The sequence below is a fragment of the Sphaeroforma arctica genome (genome assembly GCF_001186125.1).
Source record: "Sphaeroforma arctica JP610 unplaced genomic scaffold supercont1.284, whole genome shotgun sequence".
NCBI lineage: Eukaryota > Ichthyosporea > Ichthyophonida > Sphaeroforma > Sphaeroforma arctica.
In genome coordinates, this window is record NW_014040274.1 from 42,086 (window position 1) to 59,147 (window position 17,062).

General features: G+C 46.0%; 4 protein-coding genes and 1 non-coding gene across 6 annotated transcripts in view; 2 read left to right on the forward strand and 3 right to left on the reverse strand.

The window, feature by feature from the left end:
* Positions 1-7,390, forward strand: part of SARC_04810 — an 8,141-nt gene extending 751 nt beyond the window's left edge. The window contains exons 2-8 of one of the 2 annotated variants that reach the window (XM_014301344.1): positions 709-878; positions 1,149-1,227; positions 2,016-2,139; positions 2,823-3,188; positions 4,813-5,080; positions 5,445-5,654; positions 6,508-7,390. In XM_014301344.1, the coding sequence (XP_014156819.1) occupies positions 709-878; positions 1,149-1,227; positions 2,016-2,139; positions 2,823-3,188; positions 4,813-5,080; positions 5,445-5,654; positions 6,508-6,877 (1,587 nt within the window). In that variant the 3' untranslated portion in view covers positions 6,878-7,390. The remainder of the gene's footprint in view (positions 1-708; positions 879-1,148; positions 1,228-2,015; positions 2,140-2,822; positions 3,189-4,812; positions 5,081-5,444; positions 5,655-6,507) is intronic. The other variant, XM_014301343.1, reaches the window with a different exon arrangement.
* Positions 7,391-8,107: 717 nt separating this feature from the next.
* On the forward strand, positions 8,108-12,474 carry SARC_04811 (hypothetical protein). The gene is made up of 7 exons (XM_014301345.1): positions 8,108-8,221; positions 8,860-8,916; positions 9,710-9,922; positions 10,420-10,618; positions 11,219-11,449; positions 11,821-12,087; positions 12,208-12,474. The coding sequence occupies exons 1-7, from the start codon at positions 8,132-8,134 to the stop codon at positions 12,426-12,428; spliced, it is 1,278 nt and encodes a 425-aa protein (XP_014156820.1). The 5' UTR covers positions 8,108-8,131; the 3' UTR covers positions 12,429-12,474.
* Positions 12,475-13,219: 745 nt separating this feature from the next.
* Positions 13,220-13,291, reverse strand: SARC_30103. The gene has a single exon. It is a non-coding gene; the product is annotated as a tRNA-Ala (tRNA).
* Positions 13,292-14,305: 1,014 nt separating this feature from the next.
* Positions 14,306-15,339, reverse strand: SARC_04812 (hypothetical protein; the record flags this gene model as incomplete). Its single annotated transcript, XM_014301346.1, has 2 exons — positions 14,306-14,554; positions 14,713-15,339. 2 exons carry the CDS (start codon positions 15,337-15,339, stop codon positions 14,306-14,308), a joined length of 876 nt encoding a protein of 291 aa, XP_014156821.1.
* A 1,335-nt stretch (positions 15,340-16,674) lies between these two features.
* On the reverse strand, positions 16,675-16,902 carry SARC_04813 (hypothetical protein; the record flags this gene model as incomplete). The annotated part of the gene is made up of 1 exon (XM_014301347.1): positions 16,675-16,902. The coding sequence occupies one exon, from the start codon at positions 16,900-16,902 to the stop codon at positions 16,675-16,677; it is 228 nt and encodes a 75-aa protein (XP_014156822.1).
* Between the last annotated feature and the right edge of the window lie 160 nt (positions 16,903-17,062).

Sequence of the window (17,062 nt, forward strand, 5' to 3'; positions counted from 1 at the left end):
TACGTACTACTATAGTGTGTTGTAGTTGTGTGTTTATTTACTTATATACTATACTATATATATATATATATATATATATATATATATATATTCATCTTTTGTTGCACAAATATGATATTGAGATTTCTTTTTGTAGAGTCGATGGCTTGCATAATTCTAAAAGTGAAAGTATACCTACATATTGAATTTTGCACTTTTATTTCTGTATAAATGACACGAATTTGTTATATGTTCTTTGTATCTATGTTTGTCAATATATTTTTGTCTCCACCGATCTATTCGCCAACAAGCACACCGTCACTGAGCCCTGTTTTCATTGCTCATATAATCTGATACAATTCGGCATTGCTTAGCTATCCAATGTCGCATTAGGTGACTCTACGCATCTCGCTGTACCAGAACACTACTCGACTATACTATCATAGCTTGCTAGTAGTGAAACGGGGCACATTAGCATTCAATTGAGCACAGCCAGAGCTTGATGACATACACAGCAGTAGTGGGTGCTGAGATATATTGCTATACAAAACACAGCCACCCATGGCCCAATCAGAGAGTGTTAGTAGGATTGGGAATCTACTCCCAGCCAGACAGACATGGTATAGTAGGTAGAAGACCTGGTGGTGCAGCATACAATGATATAACATGATAACGACCTAGAATAGCCACCGGAATAAACTATTGAAGCCGTACTACGTGACACATTAGGACAGGGAAATCAACCAACGCGCGGCCGAAAACACCCGCGGAGGGCCCAGTGGTACCGTACTCACAACCCAACGACTGATAAGCGCGTGCATGGGGCTGAGTGGGAGGTCTAAGGTGGCGCAACTGGCCTACGGCACACTGCGTGATCATGTACAGGAACATATTCAGAGGTGGGTGGTTGGTTTGATCATGTACAGGAACGTATTCAGAGGTGGGTGTTTGGTTTGATCATGAACGAGAACATATTCAGAGATGGGTGTTTGGTTGAGGTTGTATTGTAGGCATCCTGTGCAAGTAGGCGCCGTCTCAAGCGTCGTGCAGTGATAAACCTAAGAAAGGTTTATATGCATTCAGTACTTTGTTTGCGGCTAAGTGGTGTTTTTTTCAATTCCCTAGCGTTTTTCAAACGATCTCTCACCCGTGAGACCTCTTTTCATCAGCCTATCTCTTGAGGAAACGCTCGAGATCACAAGGAGTCTCAAGACCCTCACGAAACAGAGGGACCGATCCATTGCAAAGGTAAGACATCCATTGTATTTAGTAGTTCCGATGCTTGAGCACGGACACGCTGTCGCTACACAAGGCGTTCATATATACACGTGAGTACACCACACTACACTCACACTACTGCTGCCAACCAACGGTGGAGCTCTGTACGTAGATCTGCTTGCGTATCCTTGTGGTTATGTTATGTGTGCCTGGCTCAGTTGTGTTATTACTCACTGTGCAGCGCTTCTCTAATGTGCGTTTGGTCCGAAGCAATTCAACACTCTCCCTCTTCTGTCTTGTTGTATTAGCTGTGGCTTTGAATTTTCTGGTTAACAATGTTTGTATAGGCAGTGGTTTAAACTATTCTGTTTTCTGTTGCTAATGTTATATTGACTATGATGCAAATTGTTTTGTTATTCATGTATATATTGGCTGTGGTTGTGAATTATCCGGTTATCAATATTTATATAGGTAGTGGTTTATATTATTCTGTCTTCTATTCCTAATGTTATATTGGCTGTGGTTTAAATTGTCTTGTTATCTATATTTATATTGGCTGTGGTTTAAATTATTATATTATTTTTATGTTTATATTGGCTGTGGTTTAAATTATTTTGTTATCTGTACTTATATTGGCTGTCGCTTGTTTAAATATTCTGTTATCTATCTTTATATTGGCTGTGGTTTTAATTGCTCTGTTTGCTATTTGTGTTCTGTATCCTCATCTACGTTCTACTTTATCATACGTATGATCTCGTTTGGTCCTATATTGTAACTACCTCTCACACACACCGTTCTGCCCCCATCCCCACCCACAGCTCATGAGCGGACTGACGACCATGTTGAAATCCCACGTGGAAGCACTGGCCACTGCTGAGCTGCCGACGGATGCGGTTGAACAGAAGGTGCTGAACGGCTCAGTAGATTGGGACTCCCGTCCAGGTATGCCACAGATATGGTGTGCGTGTGCGTGGCACCATGGACAAACTCGTAGGTGATAGTGAGGTATGGGTGTGGTGGCTAGGGAGGTATGAGGCGTATGAGATTGTGAGTCATGAGTTTGGTGGCAAGGACTGTCCCGTTCTCATGTATTTGGGGTGTGCATTCGGTCCGTGTGTTGGTCATAGTAGTGCACTCCCTTTCTCTATGTATATCAAACTATCTAAGTATATTAGCAAAGTGTGGTTAATGGGTCTATCAGCATAACATTATCTGGTATCATACCAATACACTCCGCCCGATATCCCTTCGGGTTGTCTTTTATTATGACAACTGATGACTCATCCACTGTGTAGTAACATGTGTGCGTATGGTTGATTCATCCACACATTCATACATCGGCATGACTCGTCCACTGTGTAGTTACATGTGTGCATATGGTTTTTTTATCCACACATTCATACATTGGCATGACTCATCCACTGTGTAGTTACATGTGTGCGTATGGTTGATTAATCCACACATTCATACATTGGCATGGCTCATCTTCAGTGTAGTTACAAGTGTGCGTATTGTTCATGTGCCCGTGTCTTGAGCCGCATCCCATCCTTCTTGTCCCACCACTCCTTGGAGCCAGTTCATACACTTGCACACATTCATACATTGGCATGACCCATCTCCCACAGCAGCGTCCGTATCGCTACTGGCGCCGTCTGAGGTAACCATGCTGTGTGAGCTATTTGAGCGTCTGGATATGATCTTCAACGTCGACCTGCACGACGCCTGCGACAGGCGTGTGTGTGAGGGTGTCGACCTGTTCAGCACCAATGAACTGGCCACCATCATGCAGTCGTTTGCCTACCTCAATTGCGGGACGTACCGCTTTTGGAGCAGCACGCGGGCGCGGTTTGAGACGCTGTGCAAGTACAAGCACACGTCCATGCGTGAGATGATGGTTGCCGTCAATGCGATGGCGTCTGCGAGTATACAGTGTGATAACCTCCTGCGGATTCTGTGCCGAAATGTGGGGCGGATGCGGATCAGCGATTCCGGTATGTTTGGTCATCTGTTGGGTTAGGCATGTGGGCAAACCCGGAACTCTAAACCCTAAACCTCGACACGGGGTGCTTGGTTCGTGCGGGCTGGTACTACGACCCATGTCAAGAGGAACAAGCCGCTAGCAGCACAGCGGCTGGTTTTAGGGTTTTTAAGGTTATATGTACATGCTCTGACGGGCTTGCACCTCCCTCACACACGTCTCACACTTGGCATGTCTGCGACTGTAACTGGGTGCGTGTTTGTTGTTCGTAGCTTTTTAGGTCGTATTCGATTTGTGTTTAGTTGCTTGTCCAGACTTTGTGTGGAAGTTGGTCGCCATAGCAACGTACGCATAGCAACCGGAGGATAGCACTTTCACGAGACACAGAAGCACCGGCGTACTTGACTACCCACGTCACCACGGCGTAGTATAGACAGCGTTTACGGGCCTTGGGCCATCGGCATCAAGACCACCTAGCGTACCTAGATGTACTTTGTGTAACTAGATACACTTAGCGTGACTATATGCACTTTGTGTAACTAGATATACTTAGCGTGCCTAGATGCACTTTGTGTAACTAGATGCACTTTGTGTCACTAGGTACACTTAGCGTACCTAGATGCACTGTGTAACTAGATACACTTAGTGTGACTAGATGCACTTTGTGCAACTAGATGCACTTAGTGTGACTAGATGCACTTTGTGTAACTAGATACACTTATCGTGACTAGATGCACTTTGTGTAACTAGATACACTTATCGTGACTAGATGCACTTACCATAGCAGACCTCCCTTGCGCTACAGCTGTAACCGTTCCTTGTGAACGGTTATTTACATGAGCGCTACGGCTTTTGTTTAGTTAGGTCATATGTCCTTTACCACAGTACTTGCCGTGGCAACCCCACTTAGCTACTACGGTGTCTACATACATTTGTATCGTATCGTGAAGCTTTAGTTAGGACATATGTCCCAGCTGCTATACCACAGCACTTGCCGTGGCAACCCCACTTTGCTACTACGGAGTCTTCATACATTTGTATCGTATCGTGAAGCTTTAGTTAGGACATATGTCCTTTACCACAGTACTTGCCGTGGCAAACCCACTCAGCTACTACGGTGTCTACATACATTTTTATCGTATCGTGAAGCTTTAGTTAGGTCATTGTCCATTATCACAGCACTTTCCGTGGCAAATCCACTTAGCTACTACGGCGTCTTCATACATTTGTATCGTATCTTGAAGCTTTAGTTCGCTCATATGTCCTTTATCACAGCACTTGCCGTGGCAAATCCACTTAGCTACTACGGCGTCTTCATGCATTTGTATCGTATCGTGAAGCTTTAGTTGGGTCATTTGTCGCAGTCGCTTTACCACAGTACTTGCCGTGGCTAGCGCACGTAGCTACTACGGCTTTTTTATATATACGTGTCGTGAAGCTGTAGTTAGGGCATTTGTCATGCTCTGCGACTGTTTACTTCCATTAACAACAGTACTTGCCTGAAAGGCCTGTCGTACGCATTACACACATCACATCAGGGTTAGAATTCCATACTGAACCTATGTAGCTACTTAGGCCAGGCTTACCACCCACCACACCACCCCCCTACTCAAAAGTACCAAACCTTCTCTCAGCAGACGAAGCTCTGTGGCTCATAGGCCAAGCGGCCGGGGCGGCAGGCATGCTCAGGCCACCCCAGCTACGCGAGATCATACACAGTCTCATGACACCGAAGGTGCTGCAGTTCCTGACAAGCATACGACAACCTCATCTGTCGTCGCACGAGTTGCATCAGCTGGTGCCGGTGCTGTGGACACTGCTGCACGTGCGCATGCATCCGGAGATGGTCGAACGCCTGGCCAAGAACGTCGGCGATTTCCGCAGTCCCCACAACGCCCAGACAAGGTGCTGTGCGCGACTGTTGTTGATGTGTGGTCTGGATGGGTGTATCTGTATATGTTTGTGTACCCGCCACAACCATTTGTATTTGCATATGTTCCTGTTTCTGGCACTTTATTGTGTCTTGTTTTCCTGTCATCGCATGCGCCCATAAAGCCCTCGTAAGTTGCCTGTACCCTGTGGGTGAACGTACTCTGGATGTTGTCTCCGAGCCAATGGTGGTTGCTTTGAGAGTTCGCATTCAAGACAGCCCACCTGCCCAACAGCTTCCTCGTGGCGTGTTTGTATCGACTATACTGCTAGCTGCGCCATATACAAACCGTTCAAGGCTATCCACTCACACATACATTACTTCTGTGCTATCCCGTAGGTTTATGAGGCACCAGGCGTCTGTGATGTTGGCGTGCTTCTCGCCGCACAGGGCCATACATAGCGACCCCACCAAACCCCGCTCCAGCCGAAACAAGGGCGGGTATGGGGCAAGCCTGGTGCAACCTTTTCCGCAGAAGAAGCACGTTTCTGGCTTCGAGAATAACATCAACGATGTGATGGTCAGCATGGGGTTGGATACGGCCATAAGGTGCGTGCGCAAGTGTCGTCCTCCGTTTGCGGGGAGAGGGCTACGCGCATGGGGTGGTTCTGCTGTTGGTTTCTGTCGGTGGCGAATGTAGGGGTTTTGGGGTTTAGGGTTTTGTCTGTCTTGTCAGGGACATAGCAAGAGTATTCGTTAACGTGTTGTGGGTGGTACTCAATAGTGGTTTGTCTCTGAGGGGAGTGCATGTGTCCACTACTGTGTGATGTGAACTGTTGTAGCGATGTGTCAGTTGTCTGTTTGTGTGCTGTTGCCTCTGTTCGTTTATCTAACTCAGAAGTGTGTGGCCATGTTGTTAAATTTTAAGTACGCTCCTTCTCGTCCGGTTCGTTTGTAGTTATTAAATTTGATTTGCATTTGTAAATGAACAACGAAACCAGCTCGGTTTTCAACCTTGCAGCGTTACTTCACTCAAGCAATTCATCTAGGCCCTGCATGTATATTCATTCAAGAGCAAACCTTAGGAGGATTCTTTTTATTCTGCCACTATCTGGACCAGACTTGAACGCATGAGCTCGCCTGTTCGCTTAAAAAGCTTAGCAGGTTGCGCTAATACAAAGCCCAGCAACAAGCAAGCCTCTACACGCTTGCTCTGTATATTTACATAGCAAATCACGGATCTATACATACATACATACATACATACATACATACATACATACATACATACATACATACATACATACATACATACATACATACATACATACATACATACAGCAACGCACAGCAACGCACAGCAACGCACAGCAACATTCGCCTATATATCCTGGTCCGTAGCGCCCCCCCCCCCTACTCTCCCCTGATATCATCTCGTGATCTATTACGTACCCCATCCCAGGCAATATCAAACGGAGGTGGGTTTCTCGGTCGACTTTGCCTTTCCCGATGCCAAAGTATGCATTGAGGCGGAAGGGCCGCACCACTACTTAGTTGACCCACAGACACGCAGCTACAGAACGGACGGCACCACCAATGTGAAGTTGATGTGTCTCCAGGAAACGGGGTGGAATTTCATACAGATCCCGTTTTGGAAGTGGGATCTATTCCGGGAGCAGGAGGACAAACAGTTGTACCTCAACTCTCTGCTGCAGCCCTACCTGTCTTGTCCTGGGGTGATATCAATCCAGGAGGAGCTCAGCCTTAACCTGCCGTATGTGCAGCGCTCGCTCAGAAACTATCTTAGCGGGGAAGATAGTAAATTAATTTAGATACTGACAGGAATATACATAAATTTAGATACATGCCGCAAGCAGCAGAGCCCATATAGTTCATATAGTGGTTTCGTTCCAGTCCGTATGTGCATACGCAGAAGTTTTGGGCGGCCGGGATTGATACTCGATACCTCGGACAGGATCAATCCTTTCGACCAAGGATCACCCCAGGGGGGCTATATAATCGATTCCCTTGTCCCTATAGGCTAAGCCCAACACCCCAGACAAGCAAAGTTTACCAACCAAGCTTCCACCCCGGGAATATATTTACCCCTTACGAGGGCCATGAGTTTGCCCTTGCCTCAACTTTATGGGGTGCCCTAGGGATTTAGCCACTCGAGGGAAAACTCATATCGGGACACCCCAAACTCCTTTTATTATTTGTGGTATTTGGAGGACATTAAGTGGATTACTGGAGCATAGAAAACAGAAGTATAGTACGTAATCTAATTATTTGGTATATGTACATTGCTTGCAACAAGTCAATAAACCCTTAAAAAGAAAGCAAAAGTTTAATATGTAATTTTATTTGTATAATCGCTTGCAACAAGTCATTACATATTTTGAAATTTTTAATAGTTGAAAAGCAAAAGTATAATGTATTTGTATAATCGCTGGCAAGCCCCAAGTGTGTTGATAAGCATCCCAGGTGGAATGTCTTGATAGTGCGCTACCAAGAGACCATGATCAGCCGGGTAGGTCACACTGTAAATCTGTGAAAGAAACAGGGCTATATTATTTATTTTAAAGTTGTAAAACGGGATCGATTAATGTATATAGTACACTCGAGGGGAGTTGGCTACATAGACCATTGACCAATCTGTTTGATAGTGAAATGAATAGATATTTCAAGTGACTTATGGTGTATCGGTCAAAGCAATACTGAGCACTATTAAGCACCGAGGAGTCGTGCAATAAACAGTTTTTTTAATAAATATAGACCATCGTCGCTCTCTCTGTAGAGAGCTAAATAGTACTGTAGTATGCTTCACAGCTGCCCAAACGCACCGTGTTGACATATGACACTTGACATTTGACATTTGACATTTGACATTTGACATTTGACACTTGACATTTGACACTTGACATTTGACATGGATTTATCTTGTGCTGACACCTGACACGCACCCGTACAGAGCCAATATTTCACATCACGGAAACAATTTCATATTTTTAGTTCACTAAATATTTGTATGTATGTACTGCATATTCTCAAAACAAGCGTCTCCGTGTTCACCTAGAGAGCTGCCGATGACAATGTCAAGTTTAGTACGACCGGCACTACGTGCACAGGCACTCAGTCCCAATGTGTTTGCGGCCTTCTCTGCGTTAGCGTTGAAAGTGAGTGCGATTTCACTAGCAGTGCTTACAAGTGCCGTGTACATCAACAGTTACCAAAAGTTGTCTTGTGATCCGTCGCCAGACCGGAACCATACATTGATGAAACTACAGTAAACACATCAACAATAGGTTGGCATCCGATAATTATAAAACGTATCTCTGCAAGCTTATATTGTAATAGACATTGAAATATACTCTTCAGATACTTTGTGCATGGGCAGATGATACTCTCTTATGCGTTAGTATTGGTATCAGCATTGTGCCTCGAGATCTGATTCTCAATCGCCGACAACTGCTATATTCTAATAGCAAGACCGATCAGTCTTATTTTAGCTGCATAAATCTATCTGGTTATATTACTACAAGTACATTGATCTTCATGTACAAACCTTCACGCCACAACCTTTTGCCTTGGAGCGCTTGAACGATACTCGCCTGATTCACTCAGCACCACCACGGTGCTCATCTTCACGTAGCGAGGCTATATACTTCCACAAAAATCAGTCCGTTCAAATGTGGACGCGATCTATTCCTACTCTTTTATCAGTTGCGACTACCTTGGTTGTACTTATTACTTCACAGGCACCAGTAGTCATTTCTCATTGTGTACAATACTCGCATGCGCACCCAACCTACAGCACGGCAGTGTCAATCTCGGACAGGGCTTCCCGACGTTCCCGGCACCTGACTTTCTGGTATGGGCTGCGTTGCACGCCTTATGCATACGTGCTTACTGTATTGGACAGTTGGTGTGCTGTATTCCGAGTCTGTAGATCACCTATGCAGTGTGGATACCAAATGCAAATAAAAGACAGCACCACGATACGTATATATTCTTGTCAGTTTCGTATGTGTTCATGATATGTATATAGTCTTGCCAGTTTCTTATGTGTTCATGATATGTATATATTCTTGCCAGTTTCTTATGTGTTCATGATCCGTATATAGTCTTGCCAGTTTCTTATGTGTTCATGATCCGTATATATATCTTGCCAGTTTCTTATGTGTTCATGATATGTATATATTCTTGCCAGTTTCTTATGTGTTCATGATACGTATATATATCTTGCCAGTTTCTTATGTGTTCATGACATGTATATATTCTTGCCAGTTTCTTACGTGTTCATGATACGTATATAGTCTTGCCAGTTTCTTATGTATTCATGATACGTATATATTCTTGCCAGTTTCTTATGTGTTCATGATATGTATGTATTCTTGCCAGTTTCTTATGTGTTCATGATATGTATACAGTCTTGCCATTTTCTTATGTGTTCATGATATGTATATATTCTTGCCAGTTCTTATGTGATCATGATACGTATATCATGATACCTATATATGATATCTATATATGATACCTATATATGATACCTATATATGATACCTATAGCCAGTTTCTCAGTTTGTTATGTGTTTGCTAGTACACGCCTGAGCACCACTGAACGTCTCAGCTATATGAATACAGTCTCTTCATACCTACCGCAGAAAGACGCTGTGTGTGAGGCTATACACGCCAATAACAACCAGTATGGACGGCCCGGGGGCCACCCTGAGCTAGTGGGTGTCATCGGTACTCAGTACTCTGAACAGCTCGCTCGAAAGATCGATGGTATGACTAATGTCTGTACGTACAGCGGTGCACAAGAGGGCATCGCAGCGGCTGCCATGGCCTTTGTGAATCCCGGGGATGAGGTGGTGGTACGTGCGTGTTATAACTAGGTTAGGTTGATTGGAAGTTGTCACCTCAACCGTTATTATTCTGGTGTAACTTTCTACCTTTTAGCTTGCTGTAGGTTAGCTTCGCGGATCGGAGTACGCTGTAATTACACTATTATATTGATGATTGTATTGAATTCGCGCTTCCATATGTTACCTTGTTAGGTTATGGCATGTCGAGCTGCACACATCTCTAGATAGCACAATGTCTAGGTTTACATATATATATGTGTATATAATGGTGTGTATGTTTGTATTATATATATATATATATATGAGTGTGTGTGTGTGTATGTATGTATGTATGTACGTATGTAAGTACATACGTATAAGTACAATATATGTGAGATCATACGTACATCGATGCATGTATATATATATATATATATATATATAAACTTGGGAAATATCGTATTAACGTCAATTCTGTGTATCAAGTAAACTAAGGCTATACAATTGCACCATATTTTCATGCACAGGTTATCGAGCCCTATTTTGACGCGTACGTCAATGCGGTAAAACTAGCCGGTGGCAAAGTTATCGGTGTTCCCTTGAGGACACCTGAGGGTGCGACAGTCACCAACTCCAGTGACTATACCCTGGACCCAGCCGAACTAGACCGAGCTATAACCCCCAACACGAAGATGTTGATACTCAACACACCCCATAACCCGACAGGCATGTATGACTGTTATTTCGTATTGCACGTGTGTGAGTTAGTGTGTGTGCGACATCACTTGCAAGTGCAAGCATCCTGAATAGACTCAATCAATCGGCATATCTCTACTATATTTGTGATTCGAAAATGGATTCGAAAATGTGAGTGTATGTTTATATGGCGATTGCATTTGTATGCGTGATAGAGTCACCGATACAATGAGGTGTGTGATGTTAACTGTCTGGGGTAATTTATACACACCTCATCAAGCCTGGTGGTTCATGAATATCCGTGTTCGTTGTAGTGAAGTCATGGTTAAGAGTGTACCCAATGTTAAGTTACTTTCACACAAGCTTACTATCACTTTCGAGCGTGGGTTGAAACATCGCTTGGGCCCAATACAAAAGTGGCGTGTGTGATGAGAAATCACCCGCTCTATATTGTCCTTCGTGGTAACTTTACCAATCGACCGGATAAACCCCTACCATGTAGGGCCGTGAATCTCACCGCTTCAAACCTGCCGCTGAGTTCGACATCTAGCCGCTACGTACTGCTAAAGTGAAACAGCATAATGGATCTTACTAAGTTCTTCTCGTCCTATTCCTACAACCCAATTACAGGCAAGGTATTCAGCAAATCAGAGCTCGTGGAGGTGAGCGATGTAGTGGCGAGGCATCCCGATTTAATTGTGCTTTCAGATGAAGTCTACGAACATTCAGTGTACGATGACACGGAACACATAGCGTTTGCCACAATCAATGACATGTGGAAACGCACAATATCCTTGTACAGTGTGGGCAAAACGTTCAGCGTCACTGGCTTTCGATTGGGGTACTCTATAGCTCCCGAAGGTGAGTTGTGTTGGATAGCGATTATGTGTGCGCTCGCGTATTGCGTGACAGGATTTTGCATTCTAATGAAATTATGGGTGAATGCAAGCGAGTTTTAGATGGACAATTAATTTGAACTAATTGGGGATGCCATGCGCCACGGTCGTGCTCAAAAAAAAAAGGGGGGGGGGGGGGGGGGTTCTTTAATTGACTTGCTGATACTAATAGGTTTATCGAAGCTTGACTCACAAATATTCATTGTATCTGACAGAGCACCTGCCATTTCAATGCTCCGGTTCCTATCTTCAAGTAAAAGTATCTAATGCTTTTGAAACATTAAATGTATATTGGAACATATTGGCTAATTTTTATCCTCCACAAATATTGATCAGAATTGTCTCGAGAGCTCCTGAAAATCCGCGCAGCCCTGTCGTTCTCGAGTGTTACGCCCATCGAGATCGGAACGGCCAAGGCAATCGCTGCATGCAGGTCCAACAATTACTATCAAGACTTCCGAACGATGATGCAAGCGAAAAGAGACGTTCTGGTGGCGGCGATGACACAGGCGGGCATCCCTCCTGTAGTGCCTCAGGGAGGATACTTCACCGTGGGAGACACTAGCGGGCCCTTGGTTGGTGCTGTACCCCGACTTTCAGAAGGTTTGTGTCCCGTTTGTTGGGTTCGTGACCACATTGTGAGGTTCGAGCTGATGATATCACAAGATTGTTTATCGTATTGAAATGAACTTGACACCAGGGTGTTTTCTTGTTTTCACTCAGATGATACAGCAGAACAAGCGCTATTAGAAAGGAGGGACTTCAGAGTTGCACGCTGGCTAACGACTGAAGCGAACATTACCGGGATACCGATGTCATGTTTCTACGAACCCCACAACCGCTACTTGGCCAACGACGTCATCAGGTTCTGCCATGCTAAGGATGATGACACAATGTTGGCAGCTAGGTCTAATTTTCAAAAATTTGCGAAACAGTTATCGTAAACATACCATGAATAGCATTTGAGGTTTGAATAAACTCGAAGCAAATACAATTCACAAGTGCATCATGGGCGTGAATGATTAATTTGATAATGCTGGTAGATTTTGTACTAACTTGTACATATCAACTTGCTCTTGCTGGGTACATGGTGATTGGGTCACTATTGCAGTCAGCCAATACACACTCTGTGCCCCACCGCGATTCTTTGGCTATCTACAGAACGACGAGAATCGACACCAACATCCTTCTGTAGTTAACCAAAGATACGCCGTGGGACAGAGAGTGTGTATTGGCTGACTACAGAAAGACGTTGATGTCGATTCTCAGGCGACTTGCGATACTACACCGATACCCTTGTAGTCGATTGCCGGATTTCTGACACCTAGGTGTAATCTTATTTTTTTTAAGAGAGCAGTAGTATACACTCTGATTAACCAATCGGAACGCTTGATCATTGACTATTATCGTGAGTCAGGTAGTTTCGTCGTCCTTTGCTGGCGGGTACGGACCGATTTTCACCCAATCTTCGCCAGTTTTCAGGGCCGCTCGGAATGTTTAGTTTTGGTGGGCGTTCTGCACTCTGGTCGAGTGAGTGATGATGATTTTTCCAATACTGGGCGACATTTGAACTTGGGGTCTAAATAATTAATAATAAATATCAAAAAATACTCAGCTGAGTAACGCTTCAACTGACCCAGTTGGGAGCAAAAAAGCAGTGCAGAGTATCGAACTCCCGACCTACGAACTCTAAATACCCAAAATAAATAAATAAATTATATACATATAAATATAATGGAGAATGAGAGGATTGAACTCCCGACTTTGTACATGCGAAGCACACACTCTACCACTGAGTTAATTCCCCGATACTTTAATATTTTCAATTAACATTTTATAAACATTGTTATTATCTTTTTGAAAGTCATATTTAGGACTGCTTATGTGATATTCCGCTGTTAAAATTATAAGCATATGCTCGTAATTTAAATGTCTAATTTTAGAAGGCTATGGTAAAAAGTGTTTATTTGTATTAGCTGATACAGGGCAGATGATACAGGACAGGTACTTCGGGTCAACCAATCGTTTATTAACTTACTTCTTGGAGACGTGCTTCAAAGGTTGAAGTACTTGAACTGAAGAGTAGCACTAGGAGTAGACTCGTACATATAGGGAAGGGGCGTAGGGGCGTAAGGAACTGGTGTCCGGACCCATGTGTCCCCTTCCGTGGAAAAAACTAAAGCGTCCAAGGAGGTAGCTAGGTGTCCTGGTTTTAGACGTTAAGGGCCGGCCGATTAGGACAGGACCTCATTCTGGAGTTAGGGCCATGAACCACCCTTTAACTACAGCCCCGGGGAGACCCAGGAAATTGGAAACTGGCGCCACTTTCGGGGTACACGACGGCCGAAATTAGCGGTGACGGAAAATCAAACTCTTGGTCTCAAGAACAAATAAAAGGTGGTTAAAAAACAACAAACATTAACATGACAGTGTATATGTGCAAGGTGGCGTGTGCGGGTGTAGGGTATAGGTAGGAGGCGGGGTGGAGAAATTCGAGATAAAGGGGCCGTAGGGAGGCAGTTCGACAAGGGACCTAGCCCTTAGCCGACCCCGACAGTTGGCGGAGGGCACAACGAAGGTGACCGTGGTTACAACGAAAGTGACCGTGGTCACAACGAAGGTGACCGTGGTCACAACGCCCCACAACAAGATCAGGAGTGGGCCATCGGACCAGATCCAGCAATCTGCGACCAGGGTGGGTATCACTTCGGCGACAAAACGTCCCCGGAGATCACACATGGTCTGCCGTGGCGACTACTGTGGTAGACCATGGTCGACATCTCGACATCGCGAGAGTGCCCGTCTCACATCAATCTAACGGCTAGACTGGGTCAGCCTGGGGTGGGGCTGGCAGCTCAGTTAGCTGAAACGAGTCATGCTTGAGTTTCCATGTGGCGAGCAATTCCTGGCGGAACGCAGAGGAAGCAGCAAAACAGAATGCTCTTCGTAGTTGGGTGAGCGTACCGGCGGCATTGATCACGAAGTGGGCATGATCCTCAAAGAAGACCTCGTCGGCATCCGTGAATTCGCTCGAACGGGGGTGGTTGTGTGCCGCGCAGAGCCGGACCCACTTCGTATAGGCACAGTTCATGCCGTATTGAAATCGAACGGCAGCAGCATATGTCCAAAAAGTGAAAATGAAAGCACACTAAAAGTGTGCTTCGCGGTGCGACGACGATTAATCAATAGTGCATCCGTGGAAGAGTGATGGGAGACCGTATAGTCCACCGGTTGGGGAGTCAGAGTTACATCCCCTGCTGGAAGCGTGTCCACATACGGGAAGATCACCAAAGGCTCGTCTTCGAGACCTGCAGCATACACCAAGTCCCCAGTGCCAAGGGGTACCTCCTGGAATTCATAGAAAAGGGAATATGTTGGAAGGTCTGCGGCCCCATTGAGCAGGTCCGCTTCAAAATCCAATAGCTCGGCTAAGTAGGGTATCTGTCCCAGAGTTAAAGGGAAGATGCCTTCTGGATCGTCCTCGTGGACGGGTTCACTCGATGGTGCGTACTCTTTACCTGTGAGGTCGAGTGGGACGAAAGACTCCGGAGGGCTGTACAATTTGTTTCCATGGAACGCCAACAAATCAATGTCCTCCTGGGGGTCAGGCGTAGTCAGGGAAAAGGGTTCTTTCTCGCCAGAAGTTATCTGGCCTTCCTGCTGGGCTTCCAGTGTTAGGAGAAGTGGAGATTCTCCTAATCCAGGCAGCGGTTGGGCCCTGGGAACTTCCAAGCACCCTTCCGGAACAATGGTCCAATCATGCGGCATTGCAATGTCGGTAACCGGTAACTCCACAATGAGTGAGGTGGTTAGTTCAGGGTCAGCCGGTGCCCAGTCAGGGGATTCGGGGCTCATTATATCAGGGAGATCTCATCGGGGTATCCATCAGTTCTACTAGGGGGCACGGGGTGGGTGTTACGTCGGTGGTACCGTCCGGAGCCAAGAGGTCAACCGCCGGAAGATCCGGAGTGGGTTGTTCCTGCTCACACGAATACGAGATCGCCGCAAAACATGAGGCAGTGTGATACTCGTGGCCCAAGTGGCGGAGGGATGGGGGAGCATAGGTCCGGCCAACCGTACGCCAAAAGGAGCGTGAGATCAGATAAAGAAACCATTGGTTACTACGTAAGTAGACTAGGAGGCTGTATTTCCATGGGGGTGGGTTCATTGCAACGCGTCCCCTGAGAAGGAACGTGTCCGATGTATTTTGGATGACTATTGGGCGCGAGTGCAACATACTGAAGACCGCCGACATCCATTTGGCGTGGGGTCAGAAAGGGATGCAGAGGACCACTAAAGCATTGCTGAAAGGGGTAATGTGGTGCAGGACATCGTCGAGGATCTCCCACGGGGAATTGCCAGAACAATGTTTCCCATTGAGATCGACGTCAAAGAAATTGCAACCATAGGTCACGCCATTAGGCTCATTGCTACAGTGGACATCCATGATAGGATTCTCGCTGTCCGCGAATAACTCGATGTCGTACTTACCCGCAAAGATCAAAGACTGGTTGAACCATCGCCAGTGGAGTTGCCAGCTTAAACGGTCCGGTGCGAGCACAGGGGCAGCAACTAGCGTTGGGGCCGACAGGTAGAGATTCTCCGGGAAATAGACCCTGCGTTCCGTGGGGAGCATAAGGAGATCCAGGTGGCCACAGCACCGGGACATATAGTCCCCAAAGGTGTTGAGGGGGCCAGGTATGTAGCGGTGGTCGATTTCCACTTCATGCACGACCTGGATGGACCGGAGAAACCGTCTACTCTCCGAAGTGTCGTCCTGTGTATACTTGGATGGGTTCGCCATAATGTCGAGTATGGGTTTGTGATCGGTGTAGAGTACCACCGGTAGCTGGACCCGCTGCAAGATGTGGAGGCACTTCTTGACTGAAAACTTACAGCCCGTCATCTCGTGACCCGTGGCACTGTAGTTTCGTTGTGCTGGGTTCAGGGTGCTGGAGGCCAGGACCACTGGGAACATATTGGCGTGGTCCATGATCGTGATGCCAACGTCCAGGACCTGGCGTAAGACGACCGCTCCTTGCATCGGATCACCACTACTTCCTGAATACTAGCAGCCGTAGAGGATGTATAGGAGGCAAGGTAGTCATCCGGCACGATCTGGTAACGGGGTGCTGGCAGTCCAGAACCTTCGTGGTCCGCATCAACAGGCACTATTGCCGTGCCTGAGAACTAGGTAGCCAAGTTCTCTAGGCCTACGTCTGGCTCGGCTATTGCTTGGAGCTTCGCCGCCTCCAACGCTCGGTCGACCAGATACGCATCGGTAACTTCTTCCACAACAAAGCGTAGGATTCCTCCGGGGATATGGACAAATAACGTCATCCCGACAGCAGTCTTACAAGCATCCGAATACAGGACCAACTGCTGGTCGGGAAGGGGCTTGTACAGTTTAATACGCATATCCAATGCAAGGACTTGTTCGGTGCCCCACTCAAAGACTGCATGCTTCTGCGTAGGGTTCCTCCGGGGATCTGGACAAATAGCGTCATCCCGACAGCAGTCCTACAAGCATCCATTGCCGTGTCGGAGAACTGGGAAGCCAAGTTTTCTAGGCCCACGT

What these genes read in the sequence shown, in the direction of transcription:
- SARC_04811 (XM_014301345.1), top strand. Translation starts at nt 8,132, where the DNA reads ATGACAATGTCAAGTTTAGTACGACCGGCACTACGTGCACAGGCACTC. An exon ending in TCCCGGCACCTGACTTTCTG is followed by an intron (nt 8,917 to 9,709) that starts GTATGGGCTGCG and finishes TACCTACCGCAG; the next exon opens with AAAGACGCTGTGTGTGAGGC. An exon ending in TGTACCCCGACTTTCAGAAG is followed by an intron (nt 12,088 to 12,207) that starts GTTTGTGTCCCG and finishes GTTTTCACTCAG; the next exon opens with ATGATACAGCAGAACAAGCG.